Source organism: Stigmatopora nigra, chromosome 9, assembly GCF_051989575.1.
Source record: "Stigmatopora nigra isolate UIUO_SnigA chromosome 9, RoL_Snig_1.1, whole genome shotgun sequence".
In the NCBI taxonomy this organism is placed as follows: domain Eukaryota; kingdom Metazoa; phylum Chordata; class Actinopteri; order Syngnathiformes; family Syngnathidae; genus Stigmatopora; species Stigmatopora nigra.
The window spans coordinates 14,348,905-14,364,860 of NC_135516.1; the positions used below are offsets into that span (position 1 = coordinate 14,348,905).

General features: G+C 34.6%; 1 protein-coding gene across 1 annotated transcript in view; it reads left to right on the forward strand.

Moving 5' to 3' along the window:
- Positions 1-15,956, forward strand: part of LOC144201279 (collagen alpha-1(XI) chain-like) — a 155,359-nt gene that overhangs the window by 121,180 nt on the left and 18,223 nt on the right. Inside the window, exons 17-33 of the mRNA XM_077723776.1 lie at positions 3,110-3,199; positions 4,007-4,090; positions 4,361-4,657; positions 5,921-5,986; positions 7,056-7,097; positions 7,391-7,453; positions 8,334-8,408; positions 8,527-8,610; positions 10,823-10,879; positions 11,179-11,232; positions 12,078-12,131; positions 12,234-12,287; positions 12,362-12,415; positions 13,389-13,442; positions 13,519-13,563; positions 14,655-14,708; positions 14,788-14,832. Of these exons, the coding sequence (XP_077579902.1) occupies positions 3,110-3,199; positions 4,007-4,090; positions 4,361-4,657; positions 5,921-5,986; positions 7,056-7,097; positions 7,391-7,453; positions 8,334-8,408; positions 8,527-8,610; positions 10,823-10,879; positions 11,179-11,232; positions 12,078-12,131; positions 12,234-12,287; positions 12,362-12,415; positions 13,389-13,442; positions 13,519-13,563; positions 14,655-14,708; positions 14,788-14,832 (1,272 nt within the window). The remainder of the gene's footprint in view (positions 1-3,109; positions 3,200-4,006; positions 4,091-4,360; positions 4,658-5,920; positions 5,987-7,055; positions 7,098-7,390; positions 7,454-8,333; positions 8,409-8,526; positions 8,611-10,822; positions 10,880-11,178; positions 11,233-12,077; positions 12,132-12,233; positions 12,288-12,361; positions 12,416-13,388; positions 13,443-13,518; positions 13,564-14,654; positions 14,709-14,787; positions 14,833-15,956) is intronic.

The following is a 15,956-nucleotide window of genomic DNA, read 5'->3' on the forward strand; positions in this document are numbered from 1 at the left end:
TATGAATATGCACCGCTATTGTCAGCTGACTTTTTCCATCAAGTGATTAACCGAATAACTGATGAGCTCACGACGGAAAACTTTTTTTTCTTTTTATTTCCCTGCCGGCAAGTTCGAGTTCGAGCCGCCATTCAGTGATTTATATCACTAACGAGTTCTGCAGGCTACTCGAAATCCAACCTTTTTTCCGTTTCCCCCAAATGCAGTATGACTTCCAAATACCTGGAAACGTTTGGGTTTTTTCTGGGTTTTTTCTTCTTTTCAATGTCGAGGTTCAAGTATGGAAGATGTGGCTGGAAAATGTTGGTTCATCATCATCATCAAATTGACTCTGGTGGAGGTTGTCATGTGTGAGAAAGAATGAGACAAGTTGGCCACGTTGATAGTTTATTCAAAGCCGGAATGTTCCATGTATTATAGTTTTTAGATGGATTTATTTTGTAGGGTTGTGTATGGAGACTTTATGGAAAAATGCTACATGAGTAGTTTGTTTTATTATGTGGGAAATGCAGCAGCAATTGAAGTACTTGATGTTATACCTAGAATTTTACTACTTATAATGGATTTAGTGGAGTTAAATGTTGTTGTATAGAGAGACTTTTTAACAGGTTAAAGTATCAATAGTTTTGTACAAAGTACAACTTTTAGAAAACCAAAAAATGACGGTAATTTGTACTTCAATTTAGGCGTAAATGCAGTTTTTGTTTTTCACAAAAAAGTGCAATACTAATCAATACCTTCGTTTTAACCAAGTAAAACAAGTTCTTAATTTTCATTTACTTTTTAAGAAAATACAACATTACTAGTCCATCTTTTTAACTCATTTTAATCCAATTTTTAGATACTTTTTCAGAGAGTTGGCATAAAATGGGGAAAACTCCTTTATAGTAACAAGTAGGATAAGAAATACAGTGAAATGAGGATAAAGATAATGTACAACTTTTGTACGAATGTCAAACATACATTGAACATTTTCCTTTCAACTTAAGAACAACTTTAAGGATTCGTTTTCAGAGAGTTGGCATAAAATGGGGAAAACTCCTTTATAGTAACAAGTAGGATAAGAAATACAGTGAAATGAGGATAAAGATAATGTACAACTTTTGTACGAATGTCAAACATATATTGAACATTTTCCTTTCAACTTAAGAACAACTTTAAGGATTCGTTTTCTTGTTAGAAAATATCAATATCAATCATTTGCTATTCACTATGGACATTCTAGGCCGAATTTTCTACACATTCCACCTTGTTCTAGATTTTTTGATGGACTCCATATGGAGACATCCGTTAGGGAGCGTCTGCCTTGACCCTGCAGTTGTCTGCCATATGTAGGCTTCCTAGGATAAAAGAAAAAGAGGAAGCAAAAGCGACATAGTGTGAGTGTGTGTGTGTGTCCACGTGTGCACGAATCCGCATCCAATTCCAATTTCATCCAAGCCTTGTGGTGAAGATCCCAGCCAAGCACTTTAACGACTGGTCTCTTGCCTGTCTGGCCTGGTTTTCGCTTCAAATGCGTTCTCTGGACAATAATAAGGATCTTATCAGTTTTTCACAATGTCAACAGTGCTGATGGACTAATATTAATCACTGTAAGGCAAATAAGGAATTATGGATTAATGTATACCTCCTGACTTTTGTGAAAGTGGCAGTAAAAGTAGGCTAGGATGAAGTAGTGTTAATAATGTAAATGCAAGTAATAAATATAAAATAAAATAAAAATAACTATAATAATTAATTAAAAAAAAAAATATATATATACAAATACATATATACACATATATACACATATACACATATATATACACATATATACACATATATACACATATATACACATATACACACATATATACACATATATTCACATATGTACACGTATACACATACATATATACATATTTACATATATACATATTTGCATATATACATATTTGCATATATACATATACACATATACACACACATACACATATATACATATATGCATATATACTTATATACGTGTGTACTTATATACATATATACATATTTATATATATATATATTTGCATAGATACATATATACATATATACATATATACATATATACACATATATACACATATACACATATACATATACGCATATATACATATATACTTATATACTTATTTACCTGTATACTTATATACATATATACATATATTCATACAGTATACACTCAAAATATGTGATTGTAGAATCCTTACCAAAGGCGGAGCTTGGGGGTAATGAGGGTGGTCAGGGGAGGGGCTAAAGATCATATGTGATGATGGGAGGAGCAATTATATAATGTTAAAGTGAGCATACATATCACGCTAAACATCAAATGTGACCAATTGCAGGAAAATTGGTACAATACGAATGACTTCACCATTGTAGTTTTTTTAATTTATGGAATTTCAAATGAATAATTTGTTGTAAAAACATAATGGCTTTAAACATGTCGGACCTATCCCATCATAAATTGGAAGGCCTAGCTTTATTTCCTTACGTATACTTTTGAGACTACTTTGAAGTTTTTATAATAGTTTGTTGAATTAAAGCTTAGAGTTTTATGCTAATCAGGGAAAGTTGTTGTCATTTCCTCTGTGGTTTGTCCTGTGAGTGGCTCCACTTTTAGTCTGTAAATAAACAAGGAAATAATAACCCCGAGGTTTATTATATCTCTACTGCATCATGTGGCTTATTTCAGAACTCAGGCCACACGTTTACTTCATCCTAAATATCGTTATTTGCGCCTGTAATTTCCTGCAATTTGGGATGAATCAGAACTGCACACTCATTTCAACGAAAAGTAATTAATAACAACTTCAATCTTTAACAAATCCGACCTAGAAACACGTTTGAATGCTTTATAACTTGTTTGGAAGCAAACAAGAGTATTTTCCTTTATCCGTATATCCCATTTTTGTTATATTCTTATGCATGTCATTCATTAGATCATGTTATTTCCAAAATAGCATGGGATGCTAACTCATTTGCCATGTAAATACTGTACAATATTTTAATTGTGCTGTCATATTTACATGAAGATGGATTGATTGCAAGTACTTTCCGTCCGTTTCTTTCTTTTTCCATTTTGCAGTACACTAACTATGATTATGGTGAGCTGTACGACTACAGCGAAGGAGCGCTACCCACCGAACCCACCCCGACCGAAGAAGCCAAAACCGAGGTACCGCCGCTACTAATAAAAATTTTCATGGCCAAAAAAATGGTCATGAATGACAACAAGTGCTTTGAACTTCTCCATCTTTTTTCTATTTCTATTTTCTGCTATGATTTTGATATCAGTTTGGACTCTTTTAAAGAAGATTTGCACTCCGATTATTTATTACTGTATTTTCACGACTATAAGGCGCACTGCATTATAAGGCGCACTCTCAACGAATATTTTTTCTCCATATATAAAGCACACTGGATTATAAGGCGCCCTGTCTATTTTGTAGAAAATTCAAGACTTTTAAGTGCGCCTTATAGTCATGAAAATACGGGTATTTTCACCACTTTAAGGCGCACTGGGTTATAAGGCGCACCCTCAACGAATGATACATTTTAATTTTTTTCCATATATAAGGCGCACTGGATTATAAGATGCCTTGTCTATTTTGGAGAAAATTTCAGAGTTTTAAGTGCGCCTTATAGTCGTGAAAATACGGGTATTTTCCTGACTATAAGGCGCACCCTCAACGAATGACACATTTAAATTTTTTTCCATATATAAAGTACACAGGATTATAAGTCTATTTTGTAGAAAATGTCAGACTTTTAATTGCGCCTTATAGTCGTGAAAATACGATAAATGGCCCTGATCATAGACATTAAATGGAATAGTACTATCTAACATAGTTTTCAATCTCATTAAACCCAGATTCCCCCATTTTTAAAAGACTTTAACCTATATGTAATTAGTCCATATTGTGTTGACTATTTAAACAAATATTGCAGATGCAAAACATCAGTTTTTCCATTCTGATTTCAGACCGTTGTAGATGGTGACTATTTTACCGATTATGACTACACCGTTGTGGATGGAAGTCAGCCTGATAGTCCCACTGCAGGCCAGGTAACTTTCTTTCCGTTTTTGTTTAAATTTCTCTTAACTTTGTCAAAAGATGTCAATGTGTAATATGTAAAAATATATCTGATCACTGTTCAGTAGAATTAATTGATGTCACCTTAAGAAAATTTTGAAATGGTCGTATTCGGCTGATACAAAAAAAAACTATGAATGACTGTTTCGAGGGTTCCTTTTGAAGACAATATAGAAATCTTTGTTTAGCTTCTCACATGTTAACTAAATAATTTTTTTCTTACGCTTCTGGACACTTTGCAGACATACGAGGAAGGAAATGTCGACGATTACGTCACCGGTGTAGAACAGGTCGGGGCAGACCCCACCACGGCTGTGGAAAGTGCCGCCCCAGTGGACCCCAACGACAAGGGCAATGGTGGCACCAACACTTACGAATTCAAGGAATATGATATCCACGAAGGGGAGCAGACCCAAGAGACGCCCTTTGATTACGGCGATTACGGTGACTACGGTACTACAACTGACACCAAGGCCGCCACGGGTGAAGAAGAGGTTGGACCTGGTGTTCCTGCTGAAACCGACTACAGGGAGAGTGGCGTAAGTGTTATTAAAAACAAAAGTGTGTTGGGGATAATAAACCCTAACAACACAAAGTCAGAACCTTGATTTGGACATTTCTGCTTAAAACACAAACCGTTAAGGCTCTTGAAAGTCTTGGAACTTATCCTTAACCCTTGTTTTAAACTCCATACAAGTCATATGCGTGACCGGACGTTTGGTCGCCGGTCTTTTGGTGACAGAGAGTTTACTGTTGAAACCAGCTCTCAAAATTATATTCAAGAGAGAGAGTTTAATATCTAAGAGAGATATTTTAATATCCAAGTGCTGTTTAATATCTAAGTACTGTTTAATATCCAAGTACTGTTTAATATCCAAGTACTGTTTAATATCCAAGTACTGTTTAATATCCAAGTACTGTTTAATATCCAAGTACTGTTTAATATCTAAGCACTGTTTAATATCTAAGTACTGTTTAATATTTAAGTACTGTTTAATATCTAAGTACAGTTTAATATCTAAGTACTGCTTAATATCTAAGTACAGTTTAATATCTAAGTACTGCTTAATATCTAAGTACTGCTTAATATCTAAGTACTGTTAAAACCAGCTCTCAAAATTATATTCATAAGAGAGTTTAATATCTAAATATCTAATGTTTTCAACAATACTTAGATATTAAACAGTACTTCAATATTAAACTCTCTTTCTCTTTTCTCATTTGACTGGCGACCAAAAGACAAAACAAAAAATCTAACAAAAAAAACGGTCCTTGCCTGCTATTGGCAACAAAACTCATTCGAACAAACCATTGACATTTTTAAGATATGAAGATTCCCTTTGGAAGGAAATGATAAACCTCAAAGGTTAATCACCAACTTGCACTATCTGGGCTACAATCCCATCATACCACTAAAGTCCTCCATGACTATTTTTTTTTTGAAAACTGCTGGAGCCAGTCCTTCCTTTTGGGGCTTTGGGAATGCCTCTCATGTGAAGTCATTGTATGGATAGTGTCAGGTAACCACCTCTTTAGTCGGGCTCCTTATTTTTTTTGTATGTCTCGTGAGCAATCTTACTAAAAAGAAGTGGAAATTATAGCCTCTGTCTGACTTATTTCTGTGGTTTATTTTTCCAAGCGGTAGCAAAAGAGCTACCTTAATCCTCACAAAACAGTAGTCAGCAGTCTACAGAATGTTTTTTTAGCATTTTTTTATCACTGTCTCTTTCTTCTTATTGTTTTTTTTTTTAATTCTTTGGATAAAGTATTGTCATTAATGATTTTTTCTATTATGTTTATAGGTGGGAGGAAGTCAAAGTTATCTAGGAGAAAAAGGAGAGAAAGGAGAACCGGCTGTCATTGAGCCAGTAAGACGCATTTTAATATAAAAGATCCGTTTTTATTAAATTGGTTGAAATTGTAACAACTACACGTCTTATAATAGATGGCAAATGTGAGAAATATGGTGCTGAATCAGCGTATTTTTTGAGGACGGACTCCTTACTATATAGTGCCATCATTTTCTTTAATAGCTAAAATGTGTTCAAACATCTAAAACAAGGGTGCCATTTTAGATATAATATTTACATTTTTTTAAATAAATGGATTAAAAGAACTGGATTAAAAGCCCTTAATATTCCCTTTTTTATAGATCTAAAACAATGTTCATTTTAGCTTTATTTAAAATATATTTTTAGATTTTACAAAATTATTTTTTAACTAAAAACACAGAAAAAAATGATTAAAAAATGACAATTACTGATTTAAAAGGGGGAAAATCAGGAAATTTAATATACATTTTAGATATAATATTTAGATTTATTTTTATAAATGGATTAAAAGAAATAGACTACAAGCCCTGATTATTCCATTTTTTTATAGATCTAAAACATTGTATATCTTAACTAAAAAACACAGAAAATGGATTTAAAAAATGACAATTATTGATTTAAAAAGAGGAAAATCAGGAAATGTAATATACATCTATACTCTTCATTTTAATTTGATCCTAAAACAGAAAATCAGCACTCATGATTAACTTTCCCGGGCCACACAAAATGATGCGGCGGCCCAGATTTAGCCCCCGAGCCTCTACTTTAACACATGTAATCTAGATAGAAATGTCAAACCTGGCTTTCAATGTAATCACAATTAATCTTGCCATGTACCTCATTTGACTACTTTCATCAAATATTTGCCCTATGCAACTCTTCCAAAAAAAAAAACCTATACAACTTCGTTATTAAGTGAAATAATAGCTCCGCCCCTTTCCATCTGCATTGAACCCAATCCAAGCATTTGACCACACAGGCATATTAGAATCATCGATGAAATACTGCGTGTAGCAATACATAAACTCTCCGACCTCAAACCCGCAGCAGACGTCTGTTATTTGTAACGCTACTGTATTATCTACTTTTTTTCTTCTTTTTTCAGGGCATGCTTATAGAAGGACCCCAAGGATCCCCCGGCCAAGCAGTGAGTATCACGTTCTTTGCCTTGCACACATGGAGAACAGCTAAAAAAAATGGGGGGGGATAAAGAGGGGAGGTGGGGTGGGGGGGCTTTATGGAAAGAGTGTCAGTGGTTGAGTGTGATGAGGCTTGGTGGGAAGAAGGGGGGCTTTTTTTTTTGGGAGGATTTTGAGGTCTTTTTGAAGACATCTTTGCTTCTGTCTTTGTTGGCCGACACTGTGAGTGTTGGATGGACGGCTTGTGGTGTGCTTTTGGGGATTTAATGAACTGAAAGTATGTATGTCTGTTCTTTTTTAGGGTGTTCCTGGTACCCCAGGACTGCCAGGTGCCCCAGGGCCACATGGAGATCTTGGTCCAAGGGTGAGTTGATACCCCCCTATGTGATGTTTAAATCACATTTTTTCACTTATATTGAGTCATTTTTTTTAGGTATGGGGGATTTAAAACAAGTTTTTTTTAAAAAAAATTGTAAATGGATTAAATAAACTGGATTACAAGACCTGAATATTGAGTTTTTTATAGATTTAAAACAATGTTTATTTTAGATTTTTTTACATATATATTTTTAGATTTTACTAAATGATTTTTGAACTAAAAACCCAGAAAAATGGATTAAAAAATGATAATTATTGATTTAAAAGGGGTAATATCAGGAAATTTAATTTACATTTTTTTTATTGGATTATAAGAACTGGATCAAAAGCCCTAAATATTATATAAATATATATATCTAAAACAATGTTGATTTGAGCTTTTTTTTTTATATCTTTTTAGATTTTACCAAAGGATTTTTGAACTAAAAACACAAAAAATGGATTAAAAAATGACAATTATTGATTTAAAAGGGGGAAAATCAGGAAATTTAACATACATCTATACTCTTATATCCTAAAACAAAAAGTCGGCACTCATCATTGAATGATGCGACGGGCCAGATTTGGCCCCCGGTCCACCATTTTGACACCAAATGTGGTCTAGATGCATCATATATCGCTATAAACCCCCCAATTTAATGTCACTTTCCAAGCCAGTGGCCATATCTGGTTTCTCTTTCCAAAATTGACAGTAGCCATTACTCTCTGACTACTGCCTTGTTTTATTTTTTTCCAAAAAAAAGTCTACCCATGTCTGATTTTCAACACACATTCGCAGCTGTGTATGATGACAATAACGGCTTTTAATCAAAAGCAGCTGAGCCACTCCATTTTGAAGATTTCCTTTCATTTGAATTCCACAACAGGGTCCTCCAGGAAGACCTGGAATTCCAGGTTCAGACGGTGTTCCCGGCCCTGCAGGCACCATTCTGATGCTTCCAGTAAGTTTCCCTACTTAGCAACCCATATGCAAGGCATCCATTTTGGGTTTTTTTTCACACTAAGGCAAAATTTGCCACTAGATTTCAACCATATCATGTTTTTTTTTTTGATTGACAGTTCCGAGCAGGCGGTGAAGCACACAAAGGACCCGTGGTGTCGGCACAGGAAGCTCAAGCACAAGCTATCCTTTCCCAGGCTAGGGTAAGTCATCCATTGATATCAGTATGTGTGTTTGTCTTTGTTAGGTTCATCAATAATTATATTTTAATATAATTATGAAACAATACAGGGGGACATCTGATTTCATTATATTTATTTAATTAGATTGGCATCTCTGATGATATCGTCCTCGTCATAAATGATTCTGGAAAGTGGTAATTTCTCCTGCCCCTTTAAGGCCATAAATCAAAACAATTACAAGGTTATTAATTAATCCAATTGCGTGAACAAAAACAACAGCTTTAACAATCATCGCATAGCAGTTATTTAAATAATAACAATTAAGGTTGGAACTTAAAAACAACTCCATTGGAAATTAAACAACTTAAGCGTCCTTCTAGGTCTGCATTCTGGGGTAAAGGTTAAAATTAAACAAACAAGGCTCCATTTGGCAAAACAATTCCATAATCAAGCTAAAAAAGCGTCATAATTTACCAAAATATGCGAGTAATCACAAAGGTTGTTGGTTAGCCATCACACTGCATAAGATAATTCTTAAGCATCCTTCCAGGTCTGCATTCTGGGGTAAAGGTCAGTCCTATCTTCCAGTAAACAGTCCTCGGTGACATGTTACGATCCCAAGCTCTCATACAAAAAGTATTAAGTACACACATATATAATAGTATTACAGAATTAATCCAACAGTCTTGAAATGACATTATTATAAACATCAACCAAAGAACATTTGACTGCCTGACTTGAATCAAATTTCTTAATACATCACACATTGTGACCTTGAATGGCTCGATGTTGTAGTCCGACAGTTGTTTATAATATCTCCCTCATGCAGATTTATTAGAAACAAAGCCGTTTGTCTAGACAACCATAACAAACTGGCATATGGATTGAGTCGTGGTGCTTTAAGAGTGGTACAACAGGGCAACATTTACAACACATGGAGACCATTACGTCAAACGCAAATGTCATCATTTACGTACTGCGGTGCAGACAAAACTCATTAAAAGTCAAACGCATTGTTTTGACGTTTGTCTTATTTATTTCAAAACTGTACACCCATTTTATAGGAGTTTTTCCTCGCACCTGGAAGTTTAAATGTGGTATTAATAATGCCTTGCAAGGGTGGAGTCGGACATGGATTGCTTCCCTTAGCAAATTAGCTCACTTTTTAAAGCCATTAGACTGTAAATGTTCCACACATTCTTGGCATAGGAGCAAAAGCATTGGAAAAGGATAGGGGAGAGTGTCCAATGTGTACATTTTAAAGTTACTTTAATGAGTTTTTATGCTGGTAATTCATAGAGTCGTTAAATATTATAGTAACTCGGGAACCTTTATTGACCTAAATGTGTTAACTAGAAAGGGAGATTTGGATGTGAAAAGGCATTGGTGTTTTTTTTAAATATTTGAATTGTTTTGCAGTCCATTCAAAACTTACAAAATGGAAGTACAATATCAATATTGCTTATTTTGCACTGCTTCATACAAAATATTAACGTGTACATTTACATATACATGTACATATACATGTACATATACATGTACATATACATGTACATGTACATATACATGTACATATACATGTACATGTACATATACATATACTACATATACATGTACATATACATGTACATATACATGTACATATACATGTACATATACATGTACATATACATGTACATATACATGTACATATACTACATATACATATACTACATATACGTATACTGCATATACATATACTACATATACATATACTACATATACGTATACTGCATATACATATACTACATATACTACATATACCTATACCTATCCATATACATAGGTGAGAATACAGACACAGAAAAGGACATTTTAGACATAAATAGATAGATAACAACTAAATTAATAACTAAATCAACCTTTATAATTACCTCTACAACTCCTCACTCACTTTTTTGCTGCATTTTACCATTTTTGCGGACTTTCCCTCACAATTTTGACCCTTTCCAATCCAACTACCACCCTGGAAAATGACCCACCCATAACATTTCGAATAGCGACTCATCTATTTAAGATGTATACAGCGACGGATTTGATTATGGCATACATATGACCATCAAAAGATTTCCCTTATGGGGCCACGTTTCCTAAACCTAACATAAGTATATTGTGAGAATCGCCCGTTTTAAAACCATTGGTCGCGTGGGTGGGTAAGAGCAGTGGTTTTACGTGTCTCTTTCATTCCCAACAGCTGGCCATGAGAGGTCCTCCGGGTCCAGCCGGCATGGCGGGACGGTCCGGTCCTGTGGTAAGTCTTCCTTTTAAAACACATTGCAATCTACATACTTGTCTGTTCATCCCATACCGCACCGCACCACTCATTAGGTCACCAACACGTCTTTGCTAAGCGTATATCAGAAGACGCTCATATGGATGTTTAAGTCACTTTTCGGTCACAAAATAATTTTTTGGTCTGGTCTTGGACCAACTGTGTCGCACACACCCATTTATTTATTCACTTGGCACTTTTATATTGTAAAAAAAAGCCGGGTGTGTATGTACTAATCATTTTTTTCGTGATTTTTTGTGTTTTTTTTTTACTTACAGGGTGGTCCTGGTGCTGCTGGTCTTAAAGGAGATGGTGGGGATAACGGACCACAGGTGGGTGACTTTTTGTTTTAAATGAAGTTTTTATAGATTTTTTTAAGGATATTTTGGTTGGAAAATTAATAGATGTGTAAATGGAAATGTTTATGAAAGACAGTGTTTTGCGAGGAGTTAAAAATATTATAATTTGTAATGTAGTGGTCGTTTTGGCAGATTTTTGGAAGTTGTTGAATTTGGTTGTGATGACCAAATGCTAAAAAGAGTTTTTTTTTTAACAATGAATTTGTGTGAAGTTACATTTCATACATTTTTGATGAAATGGTTGTTGTTGTTTTTATTAAAAAGTGATTAATTGGATGTAAAAGTATCTTCAATTTGACTCAAAATGTTATATTTTAAAGCTAAATCTTAAAATTTGATAGAATATAATCCAAATAAATGTAAGATGTTAAATTATGTTAATTTGGTTTGTAAATGATTTTTTAAGTCATTTATTTGACTTGAAAATTGCACAATTCTTAAATTTTTATGACCTTATGTCATTGCTACTCTCTTACACAACTTGTGAAAATGTCTCAACTGTTACACATCCCTTGCCAACCTTAGAAGTTGACCAATGAATAACTGGAATTGACTCACGTCTTCTCTGCGCAGCAGCAATCATATGGCGCGCAGTAAATAAAATCCAAACTTTTTTACCCCTTTCCCCATGATGGCGCCGTTTACATGGCAACCAGTGGCAGTAGCTCTGTCCACTCTTATGTTTTTCCTGTTTTACAGCATGTTTTACATGAAAAATTATAGGGAACATTGACACGCACCTGCTTATGGCAGGTGTAATACTGGATGAAAAATTAGAGGGGAACATTGGTAATCACTATTGTTTGTTTTCTCCTTAGGGCCCCAGAGGTCTTCAGGGTCCAACTGGCCCCCCAGGGAAGTCAGGAAAAAGGGTAAGTCCAACTCAGATGAGTCATTTCAATCCAAATGATCTATAAAAGGACCTGATCATTGTTCAAGGCTATTCCTAATATGGTTTGTGTGGACTACAACAGGGCCGCAATGGAGCTGACGGTGCACGGGGAATGCCAGGAGAACCTGGAACCAAGGTCAGGTGCACTTTTTTTTCCCTTGCCTTTTGGCCTTTTGGCTGTTTTCGTGACGTCCTTGCACCTTTTTGCAGGGCGACCGTGGTTTTGATGGACTTCCCGGTCTTCCCGGAGAGAAAGGTCATCGTGTAAGTACTACTTTCTTTTTCACTGGTTCTGTTTTCTTTGTCTCTTCTTGTCACGTTCTTCGGCAAAGACGTTTGGTCGCCGGTCAAATGGTGACAGGGTTTACTATTGAAACCAGCTCTCAAAATTATATTCATAAGAGAAAGTTTAATATCTAAGAGACAGAATTTAATATCTAAGTACTGTTTAATATCTAAGTACTGTTGAAACCAGCTCTCAAAATTATATTCATGAGAGAGAGTTTAATATCTAAATATCTGCTGTTTTCAACAGTACTTAGATATTACACAGTACTTAGATATTAAACAGTACTTAGATATTAAACACTACTTAGATATTAAACAGTACTTGGATATTAAACAGTACTTGGATATTAAACAGTACTTGGATATTAAACAGTACTTGGATATTAAACAGTACTTAGATGTTAAACAGTACTTAGATATTAAAGAAGTACTTAGATATTAAATTGTACTTAGATTTTAAACAATACTTAGATATTAAACTCTCTCTCTTAGATATTAAACTGTCTCATGAATATAATTTTGAGAGCTGGTTTCAACAGTAAACTACTCTTTATCACCATTTGACCGGCGACTAAACGTCCGAGCACACCGTTAACAGTCCCACCGACACGTAGAGAACTGAAACGGCAGAATTTATGAACCATTTCTGATTGGAGAAGGAAAAAAATAACCAATCCACGTCAAAGGTCAGCTCAAAAGTCTTCACGTTTGACTCATTAAAAAAATTCCAGGGTGGAGACCAAGGAAGACTTCTTGTAAAATCACAGAGAGAGTATACTTTGAGATGTTATTTACATCCTATAGGGAGTAATTAAAGGACGTTCGTTTGTATAGATGCCATAAATACAGGGAAGTGTAAGGATTCTCCAATTGTGGTCAAGCAACAGCTGGGAGTACCAACACTTTACTTTTGCTTTGTTAACTTCTTTGTAATACTTCCTATTTCCAGGGGGAACATGGTCCGACAGGGTCTCCGGGGGCACCAGGTGAAGACGGGCCAAGAGTGAGTAAACCAACTGTTTCTGACTTCCCCCACGTCTCGTTTTTATGCCAATAAACCCGATTCGTTCCTTCTACAGGGAGAAGATGGCCACATTGGACAGAGAGGTGTGGCCGGAGAGGGCGTAAGTGGATTTATTGCTGTCTGAAAGGAAAATGGGTGACACACGGTGGGAATTCAAGCTGCCAAGTGCACCGTCTCGGTCGTTAAAAAGCAAAAAACAATGTGTGGGAGAACTGAAAATTTCATGTCTGTGACACACATACAAACAAAAGACTGACTTTGATTATAGTATGTCTTCAAATTGAAATTGATGGATTGAATCTAAGATTCCATAGCTAACCACACGAGGTCAGTGTTTAAGAGGGATGTTTTGGACTTTTTTAAGGGAATTTTAAGGGTAGGGCTAATACGCAGGTTAATATGCGAGAAAATACGATAGTTGTTTGAGGTAATAGTAGTTTTTTTGTGTTTTAATTATAGTTTTAATCAATAGTCGCCTGTTTTGTGTGTTTTTTTCGTGGTCAGTGTTTAAGAGGATTTTTTTTTGACAATTTTAAGGGGATTTTAAGGGTACGGCTTATATGCAGAGACGGTTAAAATGCGAGAAAATATGATAGTTTTTTGAGATAATAGTATTTTTTGTGTTTCATTTATGGTTTCAATCAATAGTCGCCTGTTTTATTTATTGTGGTCAGTGTTTAAGAGTTTTTTTGACAATTTTAAGGCAATTTTAAGGGTACGGCTTATATGCAGAGACGGTCTAGAAAATATGATAGTTTTTTGAGTTAATAGTAGTTTTTTTGTGTTTCATTTATGGGTTCAATCAATAGTCACCTGTTTCATATTTTATTTATTGTGGTCAGTATTTAAGAGTTTTTTTTTTGACTATTTTAAGGCTATTTTAAGGTTTCGGCTTATATGCAGAGACGGTCTAGAAAATTCAATAGTTTTTTGAGTTAACAGTAGTTTTTTTTGTGTTCCATTAATGGTTTCAATTCATAGTCCCATGTTCTATTTTTTATTTGTTGTGGTTTTCCTACCAATCTTAATCAAACTCTTTACTATGACAAATCATTTCCGTTTTCTACTTTTCAATACACATTTTCTCCATTTCCGATTTTTCCCACGACAATTTACACACTTACCCTCCCCTTTATACTACTACCAGTTTACCATTACTATAATTATCTATCCAATCTCTTTGACATCCAGGGTCCTCGAGGTCTACTCGGCCCCCGAGGTTCTGCTGGTCCTGCAGGACAGCGAGTACGTAGTATGCCGGCCGCCATATTGTAACGTCAGACTCACTGGCTAATTGTCCTAACCTGTCAAATTCTCTCGACAGGGTCTTCCTGGACTTGATGGGCAAGCTGGTCCCAAAGGAAACATGGTGAGCTTTTCTTTTTAAATATTTGTCCAAAAAGGGCACATATGTCGAGACCACCAAAGTAATCGCTCTGTCTTTTGAGGTTTATCATGACCAAGGTCATAGTTTGTGGGGGGAGATTACAACATGGTGTCGTTGTATTATAACCAACACCCCCTGATGATGATGCTGTCAGTGTTCGTGGGGGGTTTTATGGAGGAGATGGATCGGGGGGTGGGGTTTTTTGGTCTAAACAAGTCCACATGTGGTCACTGAGGCAATGACGGGAATATTATTCATAAAGCCAATGTGTTATTTGGTTCATTTCTTCAAAGGGATTACGTTGAGGTTTAATTAGACTTGTTTTTATTCAAAGTTTTGATGGTATATTTATATTAGGGTCAGAAATTTTGAGGGTTTTCGGTCTGGGTGAGGTTTTTTGACATATTTTTAAACCTTAATAAGAGGTGTAATACAAAGTTGGAGTTCATTCCCTGTTGTTAGTTAGTTACCTAAACGTTAAATTTGTCAATTTATGATGTCATAACCATGTTTTAATATGCTTGTTGACCTTGTGCAGGTTTTTTTTTTAAATGGTGTAATTATATTATACATATATTTAGTCAGTTGTTTTCCATTTTATTACTCTTAATTATCACATATATATTTATATATATATATATATATATATATATATATATATATATATATATATATATATATATATATATATATATATATATATATATATATATATATATATATATATATATATATATATATATATATATATAGCCAGTTGTTTTTCATTGTATTACTTATTATTAATTAATTCTACTTATTTGGTTTCTAATAAAATAGAAAATTGTCCTCCCACAAAATGCGACTTATACTCCAGTCAAACGAATAAATAGTTGTTTTCCATTTTATTACTCTTAATTATCACATTAATATACATTTAGCCAGTTGTTTTTCATTATATTACTCTTAATTAATTCGACTAATTTGTTTTCTCATAAAATATAAACTTGTCCTCCCACAAAATGCGACTTATACTCCAGTCAAACGTACATATATTTTTTCTTTCGACTGTATAGTCCCAAAAAATACAGTACAGTAAATTATCTGGCAACCACCTTGTTTTTTTA